Here is a 17,061-nt window from a genome sequence, read left to right on the forward strand (position 1 = left end):
CAGATGGCAAAGGGGAGGAGGGGAGAGGAAAAAGCTGACGGCAGCCACCGTCATCCCCTACTGCCGCTTATGTCTTTGCTATGGAGACGGGGAAAGGGAAAGGAACCCAGACCCCTGAGCTCCGCCCCATAGACTCCGTTTGGGCACTGGCTCAGGCGTGGCCAGCAGCCTCTGCCCCCACCAACCTGTGGCTGGCACAGGTTGCGGACTACACGGAGCGGACTACAGCTCCCAGCAGCCCCCGAGGCCGAAGCAACGGCTCTCTCCGCAAAAGCGGCCCGAGACGCTCCTGGGAGCTGTAGTCCCAGTCATTGCCGAACGCCGGGGAAGCACCGACGAACCCCGGCTTGCAGCTGTCTCGCGGCACGGCCTTTTCTGGGAGTCGAGTCCCTCCAACCACCTACTCCTCCAGAGCTCAAGGGGTTTAACTGAGGTAGGAGGAAGACGGCTGAGCATCCTCAGGGTGTGGGGCGGGGGCTGGGACAGGCGTTGGTGCACCTTTCCCAGATCCTGCTCCCCAGAAGGACCATCACAGGCTGCCTAGTACAATTGCATGGCTTTACTTGAGAGGACACTGAGGCCCAGAGACTGAAAGTGACTTGCCCTAGGTTACACAACTGCCTTAGGGTCTTTATCTTTGATGCAAACCCAGGACTCTGACCCGAAATTCCTCGTTTTCTGCACTGTCACAGTCTCGGGGCTACTGTATCTTCCTTCGGTTGTAGACACTACGATTTTAAGGACATTAATAAACTGGAGTGTTCTCAGGCCAGCGATCAGAATGCAAAAGGGCCTTCTGATTGATCATCACGGCATGAGGATTGGTTGATGGAAATATAGATATTTAGCCTGGCGAAAACAAGCCCCGGGAACCCTAAGCTTGGTGGAGGTTCCAGTGGAAGAGATTAGATTGTTCTGCAGACTTCAGAGGCTTAGAGGGGCTGGGGGAGGGAAGGGAGGCAGGGAGATTTGCAAAGATACCGTATAGGCTGGGTGAGAGCTGCCCCAAAGTGAAACATAAGCCAAAGCACAGGAGTCAGCCGGGGATGGGGTCCCCAACCCCTCAATGAAGGCCTTCCAGCAGATATGGTGGAGAGGAGATCCTGGTTCTGCTAACATGCTTAATTGGAGACCCAAAGAATCTCTCTTCCAAGTGGGTGCTTCTGTGAGGCCAGAACCCTCGCCTCCCAACCCTGCCTGGCCAATTCAGAGTTCCAGTTTTAAGTTGGCCATTCATTCATCATGGACATATGACCACAGGTCTTCCTTTCTCCAAAACCCAGGGGATAAAGCAAATGAGGGAATATCAGAGGGATGGATGCACCCTGGGATCAGCTCCAGTCCCCAAACTAGAAAGTCCAGAACAGCAGATCTAGTCTCTGGGGAACCCCCAGGTCTCCTCCCAACCTTGGCCCCAAAGCCACCTGCCTTTGGCCCAGCTCTTCATTCCCACTAGCTGTGCTTTCTTGGAGGTTTGGGTTTTGGGAGAGAGGGGAAGAATGATTAGAGATGTGACTCCAGAAATTGATTAAAAAAATTGACATAAAGAAAGTTCAACTACTTTCAACAAATCTTTATTAAATGCTTACTATGTGAGGCCTTAGGAATAAAGACAAGAGTAACCAAATACTTCCGGCCCTCCTGGAGTTGCCAGTCTCCCAATCGATCCTACCCACCCCCATAAGACCTTCTCGAGAAGGCTCCTCACATATATGCCACCCGCCTACAAGGAGAAGGCTAAGCAAGGCTTAGCCCAGGCTTTTTCCTAGGATTTTACAGAGGCTGACTTTGACCAAGCTACTGGCTGGGGTGGGGGGTGGCAGGGCCCACCTTGGGAGGAAGACAGGACAACAGCAGGTGGGGAGGAGGGCTTCTGTGGCTCTGGGGAAATGGTCTGTGCTTGGAGACGCGCCCAAGCACGGGCACGTGTGGCGGGGCACAAGAGAGAGCCCAGCTGGGCCTCAACTTGGGCGATACGACGCATGAAGCGACTCCGATCTCGTGCTAGCTGCTCCCATGGACCCCGGCGGGCAGCACGGGCAGGACCTGCCCATACCACAAGGAGGTGAAGCTCCACGGTGCTGGAGAAGCGGACCTGGAAGGAGGCAGAAGTGCGGATGGCATTAGACAGATACAGCAGCCTCCTGATAACCCTTCCCACCACCCTCCTGTGGCTGAAATGGTTTTGCAAAATACTCATCCCCTAACCTGGTCCTCAGCCCCCTTTTATACAGCAGGAAACAGCGGCCTTTGGAGAATCACAGAAGTAGTAAGTAAAGGGGGGAGGGGAAAGGAACCAGAATTTCTTAGGCGCCTGCTACATATCAAGCATTGGCCTAAGTCCCTTTACAAATATTCCGGAAAGAAAGTGGCCTCAGAGCCCCTGTCCTCGAATCCCACCTGCATCCCCCTTCTCCTAACTAAGTTTCATATGACACAGACAGCCTCAGCAGCCTAGGGGACACACTGCTGGCCCCAGAGGCAAGTCCTAACCCTCCCTGGGCTTCAATGGCTTCCTTGAGCTGGACTGAACCAAACCTATGAGGCCGTAGCTAGCTCTGCCCTGCCTGCTACCAGCCACCCAGCCTCCCCTCCGAAGGATGGGCCAACATCCAGGCCTCTCCTCACCTTTCTGCCTGGAGGGGACTCAGGCTCTAGCTCCACAGGGGTCTGTCGGGGCCGCAGGCGCCTCTTCAGCCTCTGGGGTAGCTGGGGTGAGGGCCAGGGGGGTGGCTGCTCAGCCCCAGGAACAAAGATGGAAACACAGAAGGGCTGCAGCCCAGGGCCCACCCTGCATACAGTTTCTCCTTTGGCATCTTCCTGTTCCTCATTCTCCTCTTCAGGCTGGTAGGCCCGGGCCCTGAGCAGGGGGCTGCTGAGCACAGGAGGCTGGCTGCCTGCTGCTCCTTCCTCATCAGACGCATCTTCCTCATCCTCATCTCCTCCTTCCTCATCCTCATCTTCATCCTCTCCAGGTCTGTAGGCCCAGGCCCTGAGCAGGGGGCTGCTGAGCACAGGAGGCTGGCTGCCTGCTGCTCCTTCCTCATCAGACGCATCTTCCTCATCCTCATCTCCTCCTTCCTCATCCTCATCTTCATCCTCTCCAGGTCTGTAGGCCCAGGCCCTGAGCAGGGGGCTGCTGAGCACAGGAGGCTGGCTGCCTGCTGCTCCTTCCCCATCAGACGCATCTTCCTCATCCTCATCTCCTCCTTCCTCATCCTCATCTTCATCCTCTCCAGGTCTGTAGGCCCAGGCTCTGAGCAGGGGGCTGCTGAGCACAGGAGGCTGGCTGCCTGCTGCTCCTTCCTCATCAGACGCATCTTCCTCATCCTCATCTCCTCCTTCCTCATCCTCATCTTCATCCTCTCCAGGTCTGTAGGCCCAGGCCCTGAGCAGGGGGCTGCTGAGCACAGGAGGAGGCTGCCTGCCTACTCGTCCTTCACTATCACCTTCTTCAGCTCCCCCCATTCCCCTCTCATCTGCCTCTTCTCTGAGCTGCCAGGCCAAAGGCCAGAGCCCCTGGGGGCTGCTGTCCACAAGGGAAGGGGGACTTTGCTCAGCTGATCCTGGGGCCTGTCCTCCTACATCTTCATTCTCATTCACCTTGTCCTCTCCAGGCCAGTGGGCCCTTCGTCCCATGAGGAGGCCTCTAGCTGCTCCCTCCTCCCCCTGTCCATCATCTTGCTGGGCCAGGCCTGCAGGCCTACTGCCAGGCTTCTCTCTCCTGGCTGCTCCATCACGGACCTTCTGTTCTCCAGACCCACAGCTGGCTGGGCCTTCAGCAGTTCTTTTATCACCCTCTTTCCTCACTTGCCTAGTCCAGGGCAGGGGGCAAGAGTTGGCCTGGGCTCTTCTGACTTCAGGCCAAGCTCCTGGAGTCTGGACAAAGGTGCTCTCCTCCTCCTCAGCTCTAGCTTCAGAGTTCACAAGCTTTGCTTCTCCTCTAGGCTTGGGCTGGAGTCCCACCCTCCACAGCTGGGCCCAGGCCTGGGCCAGAAGGAACAGAAGGCCAGAAAAAAGGCTGCTCCTGAGGGAGGCCCCCAGGGGGACACCAGTGGCGTGTCCCAGGGCAGGGCTGGGCTGCAAGAGAAAGAAACAAGCAGGTTAAATTATACTTCACTTGGCGTGATTCATAGGAGGGAAACAGGAAGCCGAGCATTTGGCAAACCCACACTTCCAACCCTGACTGAATAGTCCCTCCCTTTCCCAGGCCTTGTTCCATTCCTGGTGGCCCTAAGCACTTTTACTCAGCTACCCCTTACCTAGGTTTATTTGCTTGCTTTTTAAGACTAGCCTTAACCCCAAATCACTCCAACTCTCCCTTCCCAAGATATCTTGGGGTTTCCAGGCTACATTTAAGGACAATGGCTTACACCCAAATCACTCTGGATCTCATTAATTGGCCAACAGCAGATTCCAGGCCAAATCCCACTTAGTCATCCTTGGACCCTGGCTGACTCAGAGTGAATGTAAATAGGAATTGTTTCTGTTTTGACCAGAAACCCTGAGGGGCTCCCCTCCCAGGTTTTTTTTGGGGGGGGCTGGGTTAAAGAGGCCATTCTTTGCCTCATTTTTTTACCTAGCCTTCATCACTCAAACTGAGACTTGCAAAAGACCTTAGGTTTAAAAGGCCAAGGTCTCCCACTGCATCCTGGGCCATCTCCAGTCCTCTGATCTGTGTCTGGCCACTGGACCCAGGTGGCTCTGGAGCAGAAAATGAGGCTGGTGACTTTGCACAGCCCTCCCTCACTTAAATCCAATTCACTTGCCTGTCACGGCATCACCTCCCTAATGTCATGGTCCTCTTCCAGAACAGAATGGCAAACACCACCGAAGTATATGTGCTTTACCCCTGGTTCCTAGCCCCTGAGAGCCTCATATACCACTTACAAGGCAGCTGGTGGCTCAGTGGCTGGAGCACTGGGCCTGGAGTCAGGAGCAAGACCTGAGTGCAAATCTGGCCTCAGACAACTTACTAGCTGTGAGACTTTGGGCAAGTCACATAACCTGTGTCTGCTGTAAAATGGGGATAATAACAGCACTTACTTCCCAGAATTGTGATAATATGGGCACATACCTGGCACCTGGCAGATATTAATAAATGCTTATTCCTTTTCCTTCCCTCCATCCCTCCCTCCCCGCTGGGAGTTCTCCTTGCTCACCTTGAGGATCCAAGGGTCCCTGGACCCTTCTGGTCCTCATCTTCTCAGAGATCCTGGAGTTGCCCCTCTGCCTCTCTGTTCTAAGGTTCCCAGCTCCCTGTGCCCTAACGCTGAGGTGTGTCTCAGTGCTCCTTCCCTGTCCCGTCCTGCCCTCTCAAAGGTCCCAGCCCCACTTACTGTACCATCCTGTCCCCTCCCGAGTCTCTCCCCGTCCCGTCCCCTCGGGGGCCCCGGCGCGCCCTCCCTGTCCCGTCCCCCCTCGGGACTTGCCTGGTCAAGGCTGTGCTTCATCCTGGGGGCAAGGAGGGCGTCCACAGGCACGGTGGTGTCCACGGTGGGTCCGGACTAGGGCTCATGTTGTCCACGGACCCCGAAGGCTCGGCCTCTGCGTTGGATGTCCAGCCCGGCTCTGCTCTGCCTCTGACGCCTTATTTCTCTAGTCAGGTTAGCTCTGAGATAAACACAGCTACTCAGGTCCTTATATAGTACGCGATGACGTTAGGGAGCGGAGTTTACCAACGTCCGGAAAGGGGGGCCGCGCGGGGGAAAACGAAGAACGCAACAACGTCACTCCCTCCGCCGCGGTTTCCGCAGATTGAGTCAGCTGGAATCCCCAAGGGCGGGGGAGAGATTCGGGCGCTCTGCATGAGAGGGGCGGGGCGAACAGCGAGCTCGATGACGTCATGGTCCCGTGCTTGGGGGATCCGGCGCCCAGGAACCTCCGAGAGCAGTCTGGAGCAGCCCCGCCCAGCCCTGTCCAGCCCTGCCCTTCCTCTGGACGGCGGCTCTGTCGCCCAGCCCTGTGTCACCCTCGTAGGTGATGAGGAGCCTGCCTTCCCAGACCCTGTCCTAGTCACCGACAGAAACGGAATGGTACCGGGCCGGGTGCAGAGCCCTGGGGCCCTCCTCTGGAGACCTCCAGCGGGTTTCCGTCTGAGCTGTGCTATGTGTCTCTTCCGTGACCCCTCTGAGCCTCAGTTTCCTCTCCTGTAAAACGAAGGTGTGGGGGGTGAGGGCCTTGCTAGCTAAACCTCTAATCCCTTTGATCCCTTTAATGTCACAGCACAGCGCACAACCTTCTGGCTGGACCTGTATAACCTCCTCACCCTGTCGGTCAGTCAGTCAGTCAGTCAACAATCTCAGGGCACAGTCCAGGACAGCCTTCTGGCCCAGCCTTCTCCTGCACCGCCCCCAGCCCCCCAACCCTCCCGCCCCTCAGCCGGGCTGCATGCTTCCTTTCAGCCAGCCCGGGCTCTGAGCCCCCAGTCTCTTTACTCTCGGGGACCCAAGAGGCTTGTCCACAGCCCCTTGAGTCACACCCAGACAGCTGTGGGGGCTGTGGAGCCTTGGGGTCAGGTTAGGGGAAGGGGCCGGGCCAGAGGGAGGGAAGAGCGTGGGTGGAGGAGTTGAGGAACAAGGGATAGACACAGACCAACTGGAGAGAAAGGGAGAGGTCCGGAGAGACAGAGAGGGAGACAGGAAGGTATGCGGAGGCTGACAGCGAAATCCAGGGTTAGACAGAGCCTGCTGGAGAGCCAGGCTGAAATGGGGGGACTGAGAGAGAGGGAGGCATAAAGAGAGAGAGGAGGGATAGAAGGGGGGAGGGGGAGAGAGAGGGAGGGAGGGAGAGAGAGAGGGGGAGGGGGAGAGAGAGAGAATAGAAGGGGAGAACCAGAAGGAGAGAGAGAGAAAAGAGGTGAGGAGGGAGGGAGAGACAGAGAGAGAGAGAAAGAGGAAGCCACAGACAAGGAGGAGAGAGAGAAGAGAGAGGGAGGAGATAGGCAGATGGGGAATAGAGAAACAAGGGGAGAAAGAGACAGCAAGTGACAGAGAGAAAGAGAAACAGGAAGAGACAGAGAGAGGCCAAGACAGATGCACAGGGAGCCAGGGAAACAGAGGCAAACAGGGAACAGATAGAGGGAAAGAAAGCAGGGAGACAGTGAGACGAACAAAAGGAGAGGCCAAGAAAGGGGTGAGCCAGGGAGTAGAGAGGGAGAGCATTTCGAAGCTGAAGAAGGGAGACACAGATAGGCCTGGGGGCTGGGCTCTGGGGGTCTCTGCTGATCCCATTTCCTTCATCTGGAGACCCCGGTAAGTTTCTAGCCCTGGGCTTGGGAGGGGGGGGACACAGATGTGTCTGGGTCCCTTCCTTCAGTGGGGCTGAGGGGTGTGGAGGGATGGGGTTACAAGGGCAGCCAGGCTAAGGGGTGGGAAGACACTGTGGATCTCTAAGCACGAGGGGAGGGGCAAATTCCTGGCCTGAAGGGGGGTGGTCTGGACATAAAGAGGCCTCTTTTCTCTAGCCTCCCCCCACCCAGCAGCTGCTGCAGCCACCCACCCCCTGGCACTGCCCCTCAGTATGTGGCAGGGAGCCAAGGCCTCCCCCAGCCCCGGGCTCTTCCCCCATTCTCTAACCCTCACACAAGGAGGCTTTTCTCCTTAGCCTCCCCACTGCTGGGGTCACTGACCCCGCCTGGGCTCCTTCTTCTAAACCTCCTTCAATCGTCTTCTCCTTCTTCAAGTGGCCCCCCACCATGGAGGAGGGCAGGCCCCGGAGCAGCCTCAGCTTGGCCAGCAGTGTCTCCACTGTGTCCTCCCTCACCCTCAGCAGCAAGGTGATGCAGGGGGCTGGCTGTGGATAAGGAGGGAGCTGGTGGGCTTCCATCTCCCTGTTTCAAGGTCCAGGCTCCCAAGCCCTGGGGAGGGGAAGGAACAGGGGGCCCAGGGAGCACCCAACCCCTGCTGCCTTCCAACACCCCAGAGGCTGTCCCCTGGCCCAATTCCTTCCCAACCTGGGTACTGAGGGTATCCGCCCCTGGCAAAAGACCCCACTTCCTCATTTTTATACTCTTTCCCTACCCTTTGAGTTGCTCTGCCCTTTCTTCCTCTGGCACAATGGGGCCCTGAGATCCTAATGGGGAGCCAGACTGAGAGAGAAGAATGTAAGCTTCATGAGGGCAAGCACAGCCTCAGGTGTGTCTCTATCCTCAGCACAGTCCCTGGCACAAAGTAAGCACTTTTAATAAAGCCTCCATGGATCGGACTGAATGAATGGAATGAGATCTGAGATTTCTGCCCCCCATCCCGACTGCACTTGGCCAGGACCGTAACTAAGCCTCTCCTCCTAGTGGAGCAGAGCCACTCCATTCAAAGCGCCTCCAAGCCCAGAGGCCCCAGTGAAGGGATGCAAAGGGCCTTGCTCCCCTACAATGGAGTCTTTCAAGGTCTGAGGTTTCCCTGTGCCCCCAGACAGCCCCTTCTCTGCCTCTGTCTCCCCAGCCCCCCCGGGCAGTCAGCCGAATCCATGCCTTTGGGAAAAGAGGAAGTTCCCTCCGCAGGGATCCCAACCTGCCTGTGCACATCCGAGGCTGGCTGCATAAGCAGGTACCGTGGGGCCAGGGCATGCCTCCCCCTCTTGTCTGTCGCCTCCCTGGGCCCTGCAGCTGGGCCCCATCCCCGTTTATCTGGGTGCAGGGGACTTCTGGCTTTCACCTGTTCCCTGACTGGCACTCCTTGCAGCCAGGGTGACCCAAATCTTTGCTGTCTTGCCAGCTCTGTCTCTGTGACCCTCCCTAACACTATTTCCCTTCATCTCTGCCTCCCATCTCTACTCCATCTCCTGCTACATGCTTAGATCTTGCCAATATCTGTCAGAACAGCCCTGGTTTCAGGTTCTGAAAATGACTGGTTAGTCCTGTCCTGTCACCCCATCTCCCTGTCCCTCTGTCTCTCCATCTCCCTGTCCCTCTGTCACCCCATCTCTGTGTCCCTGTCTCTCCATCTCCTTCCCTCTGTCTCCCCATCTCCCTGTCCCTCTGTCACCCCATCTCCCTGTCCCTCTGTCTCCCCATCTCCCTGTCCCTCTGTCTCCCCATCTCCCTGTCCCTCTGTCTCCCCATCTCCCTGTCCCTCTGTCTCCCCATCTCCCTCCCTGTTTCCGTATCCCCAGGTCTCTGTCTGCCTGTTGAGCTGTGAGGCTTCACCTGTCTCAGGGCACTGAGGCACCTCTGGTCTCTCTTTTAGGACAGCTCCGGCCTCCGGCTCTGGAAGCGACGTTGGTTTGTCCTGTCTGGCCACTGCCTCTTCTATTACAAGGGTCAGTGTCCAAGGGATGGGGTGGGAGGGGCATTGAGAGACCTTCCCCAGTGACCCCTGGCCCTTGACCCCCTTGCAGACAGCCGGGAGGAGAGTGTCCTGGGCAGTGTCCCTCTCCCCAGCTACAGTGTCCGTCCAGATGGGCCTGGGGCCCCCCGGGGGCGCCGATACACTTTCACTGTGAGTTAGACAGGATACTGGTGTGTCCTCCCGCCCCCCCCTGGAATCCTGTGCTAGCACTTCTCCACCCCTCCCCCCTTACCTTCTATTTGCTGTGATCCGTAGGCTCTGTACTTATCTGTGAATATATCATTCCCCCCTCCCCCCAGGATGTAAGCTGCTTAAGAGCAGAGACTATCCCTGTGGCACAATCCTGGGGCCAGTGTCCAGGACCGGGCCTGGCAAAGAGCACCAGATAAATGCTTATTCATTGACCCCCTCAAGAACTCTGGCAGCCCCCCTTCAAGCCCAGAAATCCTTTCCCTGAGCATAATGCCTCCTCAGGGACCCAGGCTCTAGCCCCCTCCTCCTCCTCACCTCCCTCTCCAGGCTGAGCACCCTGGGATGAGGACGTATGTCTTGGCTGCTGACACCGTGGAAGACCTTCGAGGGTGGCTGCGGGCTCTGGGTCGTGCCACCCGAGCGGAAGGGGACGACTAGTAAGTGGGGGCAGGATTATTGCCGCCCGAACCCGAGTCCTGATTGGGCCCCAGCTTCTCATCATAAAATGGGAAGCAATCCAAGACTTTTGTTGTGTTCAGTCCTGGCTGACTCTTCACGGCCCCATTCCAAGGTTTCTTGGCAGAGATACTGGAGTGGTTTGCCATTTCCTTCTCCAGCTCATTTTACAGATGAGGAAACTGAGGCAAACAGGGTGAAGGGACTTACCCAGGGTCACACAGCTAGTAAGCGTCTGAGGCCAGATTTGAAGTCAGGGCTTCCTGACTCTAAGCCAGGTGCTCTGGGCACTATGGCACTGCCCCATGCCCCAGGATCCAAGGATCACAGGTATAAAGCTAAAGCCACCTACGAGGCCATCTCCTCCCACCCTCTCATTTTACAGATGGAGAGACTGAGGCCCCTGGAGGCTAACAAAAGGATTTGCCTTAGGTCTCCTAGGTAGTGAGCATCCAAGGTGGAATTTGTACCCAGGTCCTCACCAGACCCTGTCTTCTTACCATTGCCCCAGCTCCCTCTGAGCCTGGGTCGTGGTGACTATGCTGGGCTTGGAGTCACGGGGGACCTGAGTCCAAATCTCACATCTGAGACGTATAGCCATATGACCCTGGCCAGGTCACTTAGCCTCCTGAGCCTCAGTCTGAATGAACGAATGGAGAAGCCTGCCTTAGGTGCTGACAGTGTGTCAGGTGCCCTGCTAAGGCTGGTGGTGATAGAAGCACAAGAAAGCAGGCTGGTCACTGCCCTCGAGGAGAATGCCTTCTACTGGGGGAAGAGGACATTTAGAACTACGAGTGGAAAGGAGGGAGGGGTGTGTGCATTCACGTATGGGTGCATGTATATGAGTGGGGGTATGTGGGTGTCCGTGTGAGGGGGTGGATGAGTGTGAGTGTTTGTGTCCACGTATTGTGCACTCGAGGGCACTTATGTGCATGGGAGAGTCTGCTGTGTGTGAGGGCATGCACATGTTCACGTGTGTGGGTTGCACGTGTGAGCATGTGCATGTAGGTACTTGTGCCCGTGTGTCAGCACATTACCTGGGTGTAAATATGCATGAGTGTGTGCATTGTGTATGTGTGTGTATTTTGTGAGTGTGCATGTTTGTATGAGTGTGTGCATACAAGTATGAGTGTGTATGAGTGTGTGCGCACATGAATGCATGTGAGCATGAGTGTTGAATGTGTACGTGTGCGTATGAGGATGTGTTTGTGTACATGTATATACAAATGTGTGCATGCGAATGGCCTTGTAATTCTCTCCCTGCCCAAGGCAGAGCTCAAACAGCAGTAATGATAATAACCAGCCGGCATTTGTAGAAAGAGCACTTTGAGGTTTTCAAAGCAAACCTTCAAAACACAGGTGCCATTATTGTCCCTGTTTGACAGTTGAGGAAACTGAGGCAGGTAAAGGTAAAGTGACTTGCCCAGGGTCAGAGGCAGGTTGAACTCAGGTCCTCCAGACTCACGTCCGGTGCCCTATCCGCTGCGCCACCTAGTGGTCAGTTTGACTGGACTGAAATGGACCAGGTCACGTGAGCCTTCAGCCTGGGAGGGTCCTCTCTCCTCTGGCCTCCAGGGCCAGGCTGAGGAGATAGCAATTTATCCTAGAAGCAATGGGGAGCCACTGAGGATTCTTGAGAGTGGGGAGAAGGTGTTACCTAACAAGATGACCGCTACAGGAGTGTAGAAGCCCTGGATTCCAGGGAATGCTCCTGAGTGAGCCCTAGCCCAGAATCATTTCTATCTGCCTTCTCTCCCCCTGCAGTGGCCCTCAGACCCCACCTGCTGGACCTCCAGCTGGAGAAGGCCCTGGGGGTCCTGGGGGACCCCCTGAGGTGGGGAGCAGTGAAGAGGGCCTCAGTGCTGAATCTCTGGAGGTGGCCAGGATCTCTGGCAGACACAGGGAGCTCACCCCTAGCCCTCCACCTGGGCTTCTGGGGCCACCCCAGAGGAGCAGGCAAAGGGCAAGGAGTCCTGAGTGAGTGTGTGTGTCTGTCTGTATGGGGGTGGGGGTGCGGGTGTGGAGGGGAAGGGATGTAAGGTGGAGGAAGGGGCTCCCAGTCTCAGGAAGCCTCCTTCTCCCCTAGGCTGTTTTCTCCCCTCTCCCGGCCCCCATCACCCCTGGGCCTTCCCCGGCCACGCTCAGCCCCTGCCCACCGTCCCTCAGCTCTGGTGGGGGGAGATACCCGGCCCCACACCCCGCTGAGCCGGATTGATGTCCGACCCTTACCTGAGTGGGCCCCAGCCTCAAGAACCCTGTCCCAGCCCTCCACTCCCCAAGGAGCACCACCATCAGAGACAGGAGCACTGAGACCCCCCAGGAGCTCCCAGCACTGGGCCACTGAACTCAGGGCCAAGGTGAGTGACCCTAGTAGACAGGAAAACCATACCACCCGTGAGGCCTTAGGGCTTCCAAGGTTCAAAACTAACACCTGTGCATTGAAAGCAAAATGGGAATTGTAGTCCACGGTGAAGCCTGTGTGGTCCCCTGTGGAAGGGGAGAGTCTGTGAGGCAGTCCAGTAGGCTGGCTGATGACCATTCTTGCTAAGACATTACGGAGATTTTAGGCCATTGTCGGCCAGGCTTGGGAAGGCCGCCTATGCGTGTGGAGCTCCGTCACCACCCATGGCTCCCAGAGGCTCTTGGGGGTTGTTGCTAGTTTGCCCCTTAGTGGGAGAGACTGAGGCTGGTAGTAGGGCCTCCTGGGGAGAGGAAAGAGCCCTTCCCTTGTGGTGGAGCCAAGAAATCCTACCTCTGAGGCCCCGAGTATTCCCCCTACATCCCCCATCCCTCCAGGTTCCTTCACACTTAGAGTGACCCTGACCAGCTTATTACATGCATCTCCCAGAATCTTGGTTTTCCTACCTTTGAAAGGAGGAAGGAAGATACCTGTGGGACCTCCCCTACTCCCTAAATTGTGCCTGGAAAAGTTCTTAGTAACCCTGCCTGCACCGTAGAAATGAATGACTGGAAGACGCCTCTTCCTTTGGACTAGGCACTATGCCTCACCGGGACAAGGGAGAGGAGCCCCTGCCCTCACTGAACTTACATTCTAAATCGAGGTGGTGAACCTTGCTCTGAGCACACCCCTCCGCCCCCCAATACTTTCCTAATGTCTCCGCAGGCAGTGTCCGGATATCTACCGCTGTCCCCCAGGCCTCCGGGAAGTCGGGGCTCCATGGCCTCTTTGGTAGGTGTCTCCCCGCCGGCCCCTCGCCATGTAGCGGGGTTGTGTGACCCTCTAGAAACCCAGGCTGCGGGGTCCCAAAGGCCGATGCTCATGTGGTTTCCTTTGCAGCAGCCTCCGCACCTGCAGTCAGGCCCTGGACTGGATTCTCCCCTGCACCGCAGCGCTGACACAGATGTGAGTCTGGGGCCTGGCGCAGCGGAGGTGGTGGTGAAGGGGGTGGGACTGAGCTCCTTTACCACCTTTGGCAGCGTTCTGGGGAGAGGGAGAGACTTCTGACCTGGGCCAGGTCTGTCTGCTCCGCAGGCGCTCCTGACTAAGCTCTGCGGGCAGGACCGGCTCTTGAGGAGGCTGGCAGAGGAAATAGCAAAGAACCAGGAGGAGAAGGTGTGTGGGGGCAGGGGAGGGGAGGGCATGGAGCTGAGGCAGAGAGGGGTGGCATGGTGAGGCAGGGGAGGGGAGGTGGTGGAAAGCACTGAGGACTGGGAGCATTCGAGGGGGATACAGTGAGAGCTAGGGGCCAGCTAGGGGCTACATGAAATGTAGCCAAAGGGAGAAGGTGAAGTCTGAGGGGCAGGGGCACAAAGTCGCTAGGAGGATGACTTCCTGCACCCCCCTCTAACTATCCTCCGCTCCTCCTCGATGACAGGAGAGGCTGGAAGCAGCCCTGGAGCTGACCCGCCGGGCTGTGGGGGAGCCTGGGCCCGGAGGCAGGGCCTGGTCTCGCCTGCGGCTTCTGCAAGACCGCCTGGTGGGCGTCAGAGCAGCCCTCTGCCACCTGGCCCAGGTGAGGGACCCAAGTGAGCACTTCTAAGACAGCCTGCTCTGATACCACTAGCCATTCTTGAGGGAAATGTCCTTTCCGACCCTGGCTGGCTCTGCCTTCTTAGGGGTTTCTGGCAGGCTGAGGGTCCCAGGAGCCAAACCAGGGAAATGGGGGTGGGGAATGGAGTTTACCAGGGCTGGGATGAAGCCTCACTCTGCACCTCCCTTTTTTCCTGTCCTTGGAGGAAAGGGAGCGGGTTTGGAATACCTATAGCAGCCTGGAGCAGGAGCTGGGGACTCTGCGGGAGACCCTGGAGGATCTGCTTCACCTCGGGCCTCCTCAGGTACTTGGGTCTTGAGCCAAGCCTCCCCCCATTCCCTCTCCCTCAGCTGCTCCAAGCCCTGCCCCTCCTGCCTAAGCTTCTCCTCTTCTCCCTTGCCCACTTCCCAACCCCTAATCCTTCCAGGCCAGGGTCTCTGCTCAGCAGCAGCTATGGATGGTGGAGGACACATTGGCCGGACTGGGGGATCCGAACTGGGGGCGTCCCCATGGAGATGGAGATGGAGATGGGCCTGGAGCCCTGCCAGGTGAGATATGCCCTTTAGGGTCCCCAGCCTTTTTCATGCCCACTACAACTTTCCTCTGTACTCCACCCAGGTCTTGGATCACCCAGCTCTCCCCGTGCCCAAAGCCCAGACGGCCAATGCTCTCCATCCCCTGCCCCCTCTCCATCCCCTCCACCACCAACTGGGCCTAAGGTAGGAGCCCAAGGAAGATCCCAGGCTATTGTAGAGACATCAGAATCTGGAGTGGGGGGAGGGGAGGAGTACAATCCTGGCGCTGCCACAAGTACTGGCCAAGGTGACCTTTTGGTTCCTGGATATCTCTGTGCCTTAGTCTGTAATATGAGGGGATTGGACCTAAATTGCAAATCTGTTCTGTCCTGTGACCTGAATCTCCAGGGTCCCTGGGAGCTTAGGGTTCCTGTCCCTTCCTGCCCTCATCTGCAGGCTCCAGCCTCCCGGGTCCGGATGAGTGCTCAGGAGCAGCTTGAGAGGATGCGGAGGCACCAGGAGGCTGGGAGGCTAAGGCTCCGGTCGCAGTCTCCTGGGGAAATTCGTCCCTCAGCAGTTCCAAGGCAGCTGGAGCCTGGGTCAGAGAGAGACGTGGTGAGCCAGTCTTCCTTTTGGCTTGAAATAGGCTGGGCTACCAGCAGGGGCAGGGCTGGGGAGCCAGATCTCATCTCAGAGGAAGCAAGGCTGGGAGTTAAGACACTTGGGTCCCCCTGGCCCCTCGCCCTGCTCTGGGCGAAATTTACATTCTAGCTTCTCTTCTCTTAGCCTCTTCTGGACTCCATGGCTCATACAGGGGCTCCTCAGCAGTGGGCCCGGAGTTCTGGGTCCTGGAGCAGGTAAGAAATTTGGACTAAGTGGAAGATGCCGGTGGCCCCTGGCACCGAGGTGATGAAGCTAAAGCCTTAAGACTCTGACCTCTTTCCCAATCACTGTGTGATGTTCCTTTTCCCTGGGCCTCAATTTCCCCATCAGTAAAATGAAGGCAGAGTTGGACTCAATGACTTTTAATAGCCAAGCCCTGGCCCCAACTCTCCCACGATCTTTTATGCTGGGGAAAGGCAACACAGCTGATTTCAGCCTGGGCTGGTGTGATAACAATATGTCATGTATTAAGGTCTTACTGTGTGCCAGGGCTGGAGAGAGAAAGAATGAAAAAGCCCCTGCTCTCAAGAAGCTGGTAGTCTTTCCAGGAGGTATAGTAGGAAAAAAAACAGTGCTGGGTTCAAATTTTAACTTTGTCCATTAGTTATTATCTATGTGATCCTGGGTAGATATTACAGACTAAGGCACAGAGATTCCTCCTCCAGCCCTACCCTCCTCTCACCTGACACCCCAGCTTCATCTGATCAGTAACTGATATTGCACAGGTATTAATACATGTAGGCTCGCCTTCTGAGCCTGGGGGAGGGGGAGTGTCTAAATTAGTCACCTCAGTTCCCTGGGCCACTTTAAATCGTCGTGTAGCTTGGAGAATCAAATATCCAGGCTAGATTTCCCATGGCTCGCTGATTCCCTCCCTACGTTTGCAGCTCTAGGAGTCCCAGGTCCTACATTCCATCCCCTGAAGGACATCGGGAAAGGGTCCTCAGCCTGTCCCAGGCTCTGGCGACCGAGGCTTCGCACTGGCATAAGTTTATCACAGGTCAGGGACTGGGGGACAGGGGACACCGGGCCCCTCATGGGAATTGTAGTCAAGAGACCTAGATATCGCCGTGAACCGGAGCGCTTGGCTACGGACTCCCGGGTCCCGAAGGGAGAGGGAGCTGGGTAGCCGGGACTCCTGGGTTCGGGAGGGAGAGGTGGAATGAGTAGCCAGGACTCCAGGTCCTGGAGGGAGCGCGGGACCGGGAAACCGGGCCGCCCGAATCTCCGGCCTGCAGGTTTGACCCATCTGCTGAAACCCTACATACAGGTCGTAGCCCTGAAGCAGCTCAGGACTCCACTTCCAGGCTGACTCCGCCCCCTCGCTCGCCTCCAGTAGGGTCCCCGCCCCCCGTGGGGCGGGGCCGAGGGAGCCCCACCCCCTGGGCCCCTACGTGGGGAGGGGCGGCTCCACCAGATGAAGGGACGTGGCCTCTGCGAGTTACCCTGCTCCAGTCCAGTTTCTGACACGCCAGCAGAGCTGCAGCCAATTGGAGGTGGAGGTAGAGGCAGGGCCAGACTCCGGGGCCTGAGGTTCCTCTCACCACCGTCCGTTCCTCCAGCCCTCCAGCCTTCCATTCTATACCAGTCTTGATTAAACTCGGTTGTGATCACTCAGGTCCTGGCTCCGCCCTCCTTTCCTTCTGGGGCCTGGACGTCTACCTCCCTGATTGGGCTGAAGCAGAGGTAGGGCACGCCCACCTCCTCTGGGGTCCTGTCTGACCCTCTTCCCGCCGGCTCCTTTGAAAGCCAGAACTACATCTCCCAATAGGCTAGGGGGCGTTTTCCATTGTTGGCCTTGCTCTTCTGCCCGCGGGACCTCGTGGGAGTTGTAGTTTTTTGACAATTCCCTAACCCGAGGATGGGGGCGGTGCTAGGGCAGGGTCTCCTAGGAGCCTGGGCGGGGTTTGTGGAAGGAGACGCCTAGATCTCCCTGGTTGTGGCCGGGGCAAAAGT

At 57.2% G+C, this 17,061-nt stretch overlaps 2 protein-coding genes across 5 annotated transcripts; one reads left to right on the forward strand and one right to left on the reverse strand.

Moving 5' to 3' along the window:
* Positions 1-1,558: 1,558 nt before the first annotated feature.
* PPP1R15A (protein phosphatase 1 regulatory subunit 15A) lies at positions 1,559-7,716 on the reverse strand. 2 transcript variants are annotated; one of them, XM_021003254.2, is made up of 4 exons: positions 7,631-7,716; positions 5,433-6,149; positions 2,629-4,080; positions 1,559-2,095 (listed from the first exon to the last, which is right to left on the reverse strand). In XM_021003254.2, the coding sequence occupies exons 2-4, from the start codon at positions 5,451-5,453 to the stop codon at positions 1,766-1,768; spliced, it is 1,803 nt and encodes a 600-aa protein (XP_020858913.1). In that variant the 5' UTR covers positions 5,454-6,149; positions 7,631-7,716; the 3' UTR covers positions 1,559-1,765. The 2 variants fall into 2 exon arrangements, with proteins under 2 accessions (XP_020858913.1, XP_078002124.1); XM_078145998.1 differs by having other exon boundaries at positions 7,578-7,663.
* On the forward strand, positions 7,692-16,722 carry PLEKHA4 (pleckstrin homology domain containing A4). 3 transcript variants are annotated; one of them, XM_021003249.2, is made up of 18 exons: positions 7,692-7,777; positions 8,442-8,546; positions 9,186-9,258; positions 9,337-9,437; positions 9,807-9,916; positions 11,700-11,912; positions 12,022-12,292; positions 13,060-13,125; positions 13,234-13,299; positions 13,429-13,509; positions 13,772-13,909; positions 14,133-14,231; positions 14,355-14,475; positions 14,546-14,646; positions 14,851-15,057; positions 15,229-15,299; positions 15,993-16,105; positions 16,376-16,722. In XM_021003249.2, exons 1-18 carry the CDS (start codon positions 7,697-7,699, stop codon positions 16,570-16,572), a joined length of 2,214 nt encoding a protein of 737 aa, XP_020858908.1. In that variant the 5' UTR covers positions 7,692-7,696; the 3' UTR covers positions 16,573-16,722. The 3 variants fall into 3 exon arrangements, with proteins under 3 accessions (XP_020858908.1, XP_020858911.1, XP_020858910.1); XM_021003252.2 differs by having other exon boundaries at positions 14,899-15,057; XM_021003251.2 differs by having other exon boundaries at positions 13,237-13,299.
* The last annotated feature ends 339 nt before the right edge of the window (positions 16,723-17,061 follow it).

This window comes from Phascolarctos cinereus, unplaced genomic scaffold, assembly GCF_003287225.1.
Source record: "Phascolarctos cinereus isolate Bilbo 61053 unplaced genomic scaffold, phaCin_HiC Scaffold_726;HRSCAF=1367, whole genome shotgun sequence".
NCBI lineage: Eukaryota > Metazoa > Chordata > Mammalia > Diprotodontia > Phascolarctidae > Phascolarctos > Phascolarctos cinereus.

Coding starts and splice junctions, on each gene's coding strand:
- PLEKHA4 (XM_021003249.2), top strand. CDS start 7,697: ATGGAGGAGGGCAGGCCCCGGAGCAGCCTCAGCTTGGCCAGCAGTGTC. Junction 7,778..8,441: donor CCCTCACCCTCAGCAGCAAG/GTGATGCAGGGG, acceptor CTGTCTCCCCAG/CCCCCCCGGGCAGTCAGCCG. Junction 13,510..13,771: donor CAAAGAACCAGGAGGAGAAG/GTGTGTGGGGGC, acceptor CCTCGATGACAG/GAGAGGCTGGAAGCAGCCCT.
- PPP1R15A (XM_021003254.2), bottom strand. CDS start 5,453: ATGAAGCACAGCCTTGACCAG. Junction 4,081..5,432: donor TGAAGCACAGCCTTGACCAG/GCAAGTCCCGAG, acceptor TTTCTCTTGCAG/CCCAGCCCTGCCCTGGGACA. Junction 2,096..2,628: donor AGTCCCCTCCAGGCAGAAAG/GTGAGGAGAGGC, acceptor GCCTCCTTCCAG/GTCCGCTTCTCCAGCACCGT.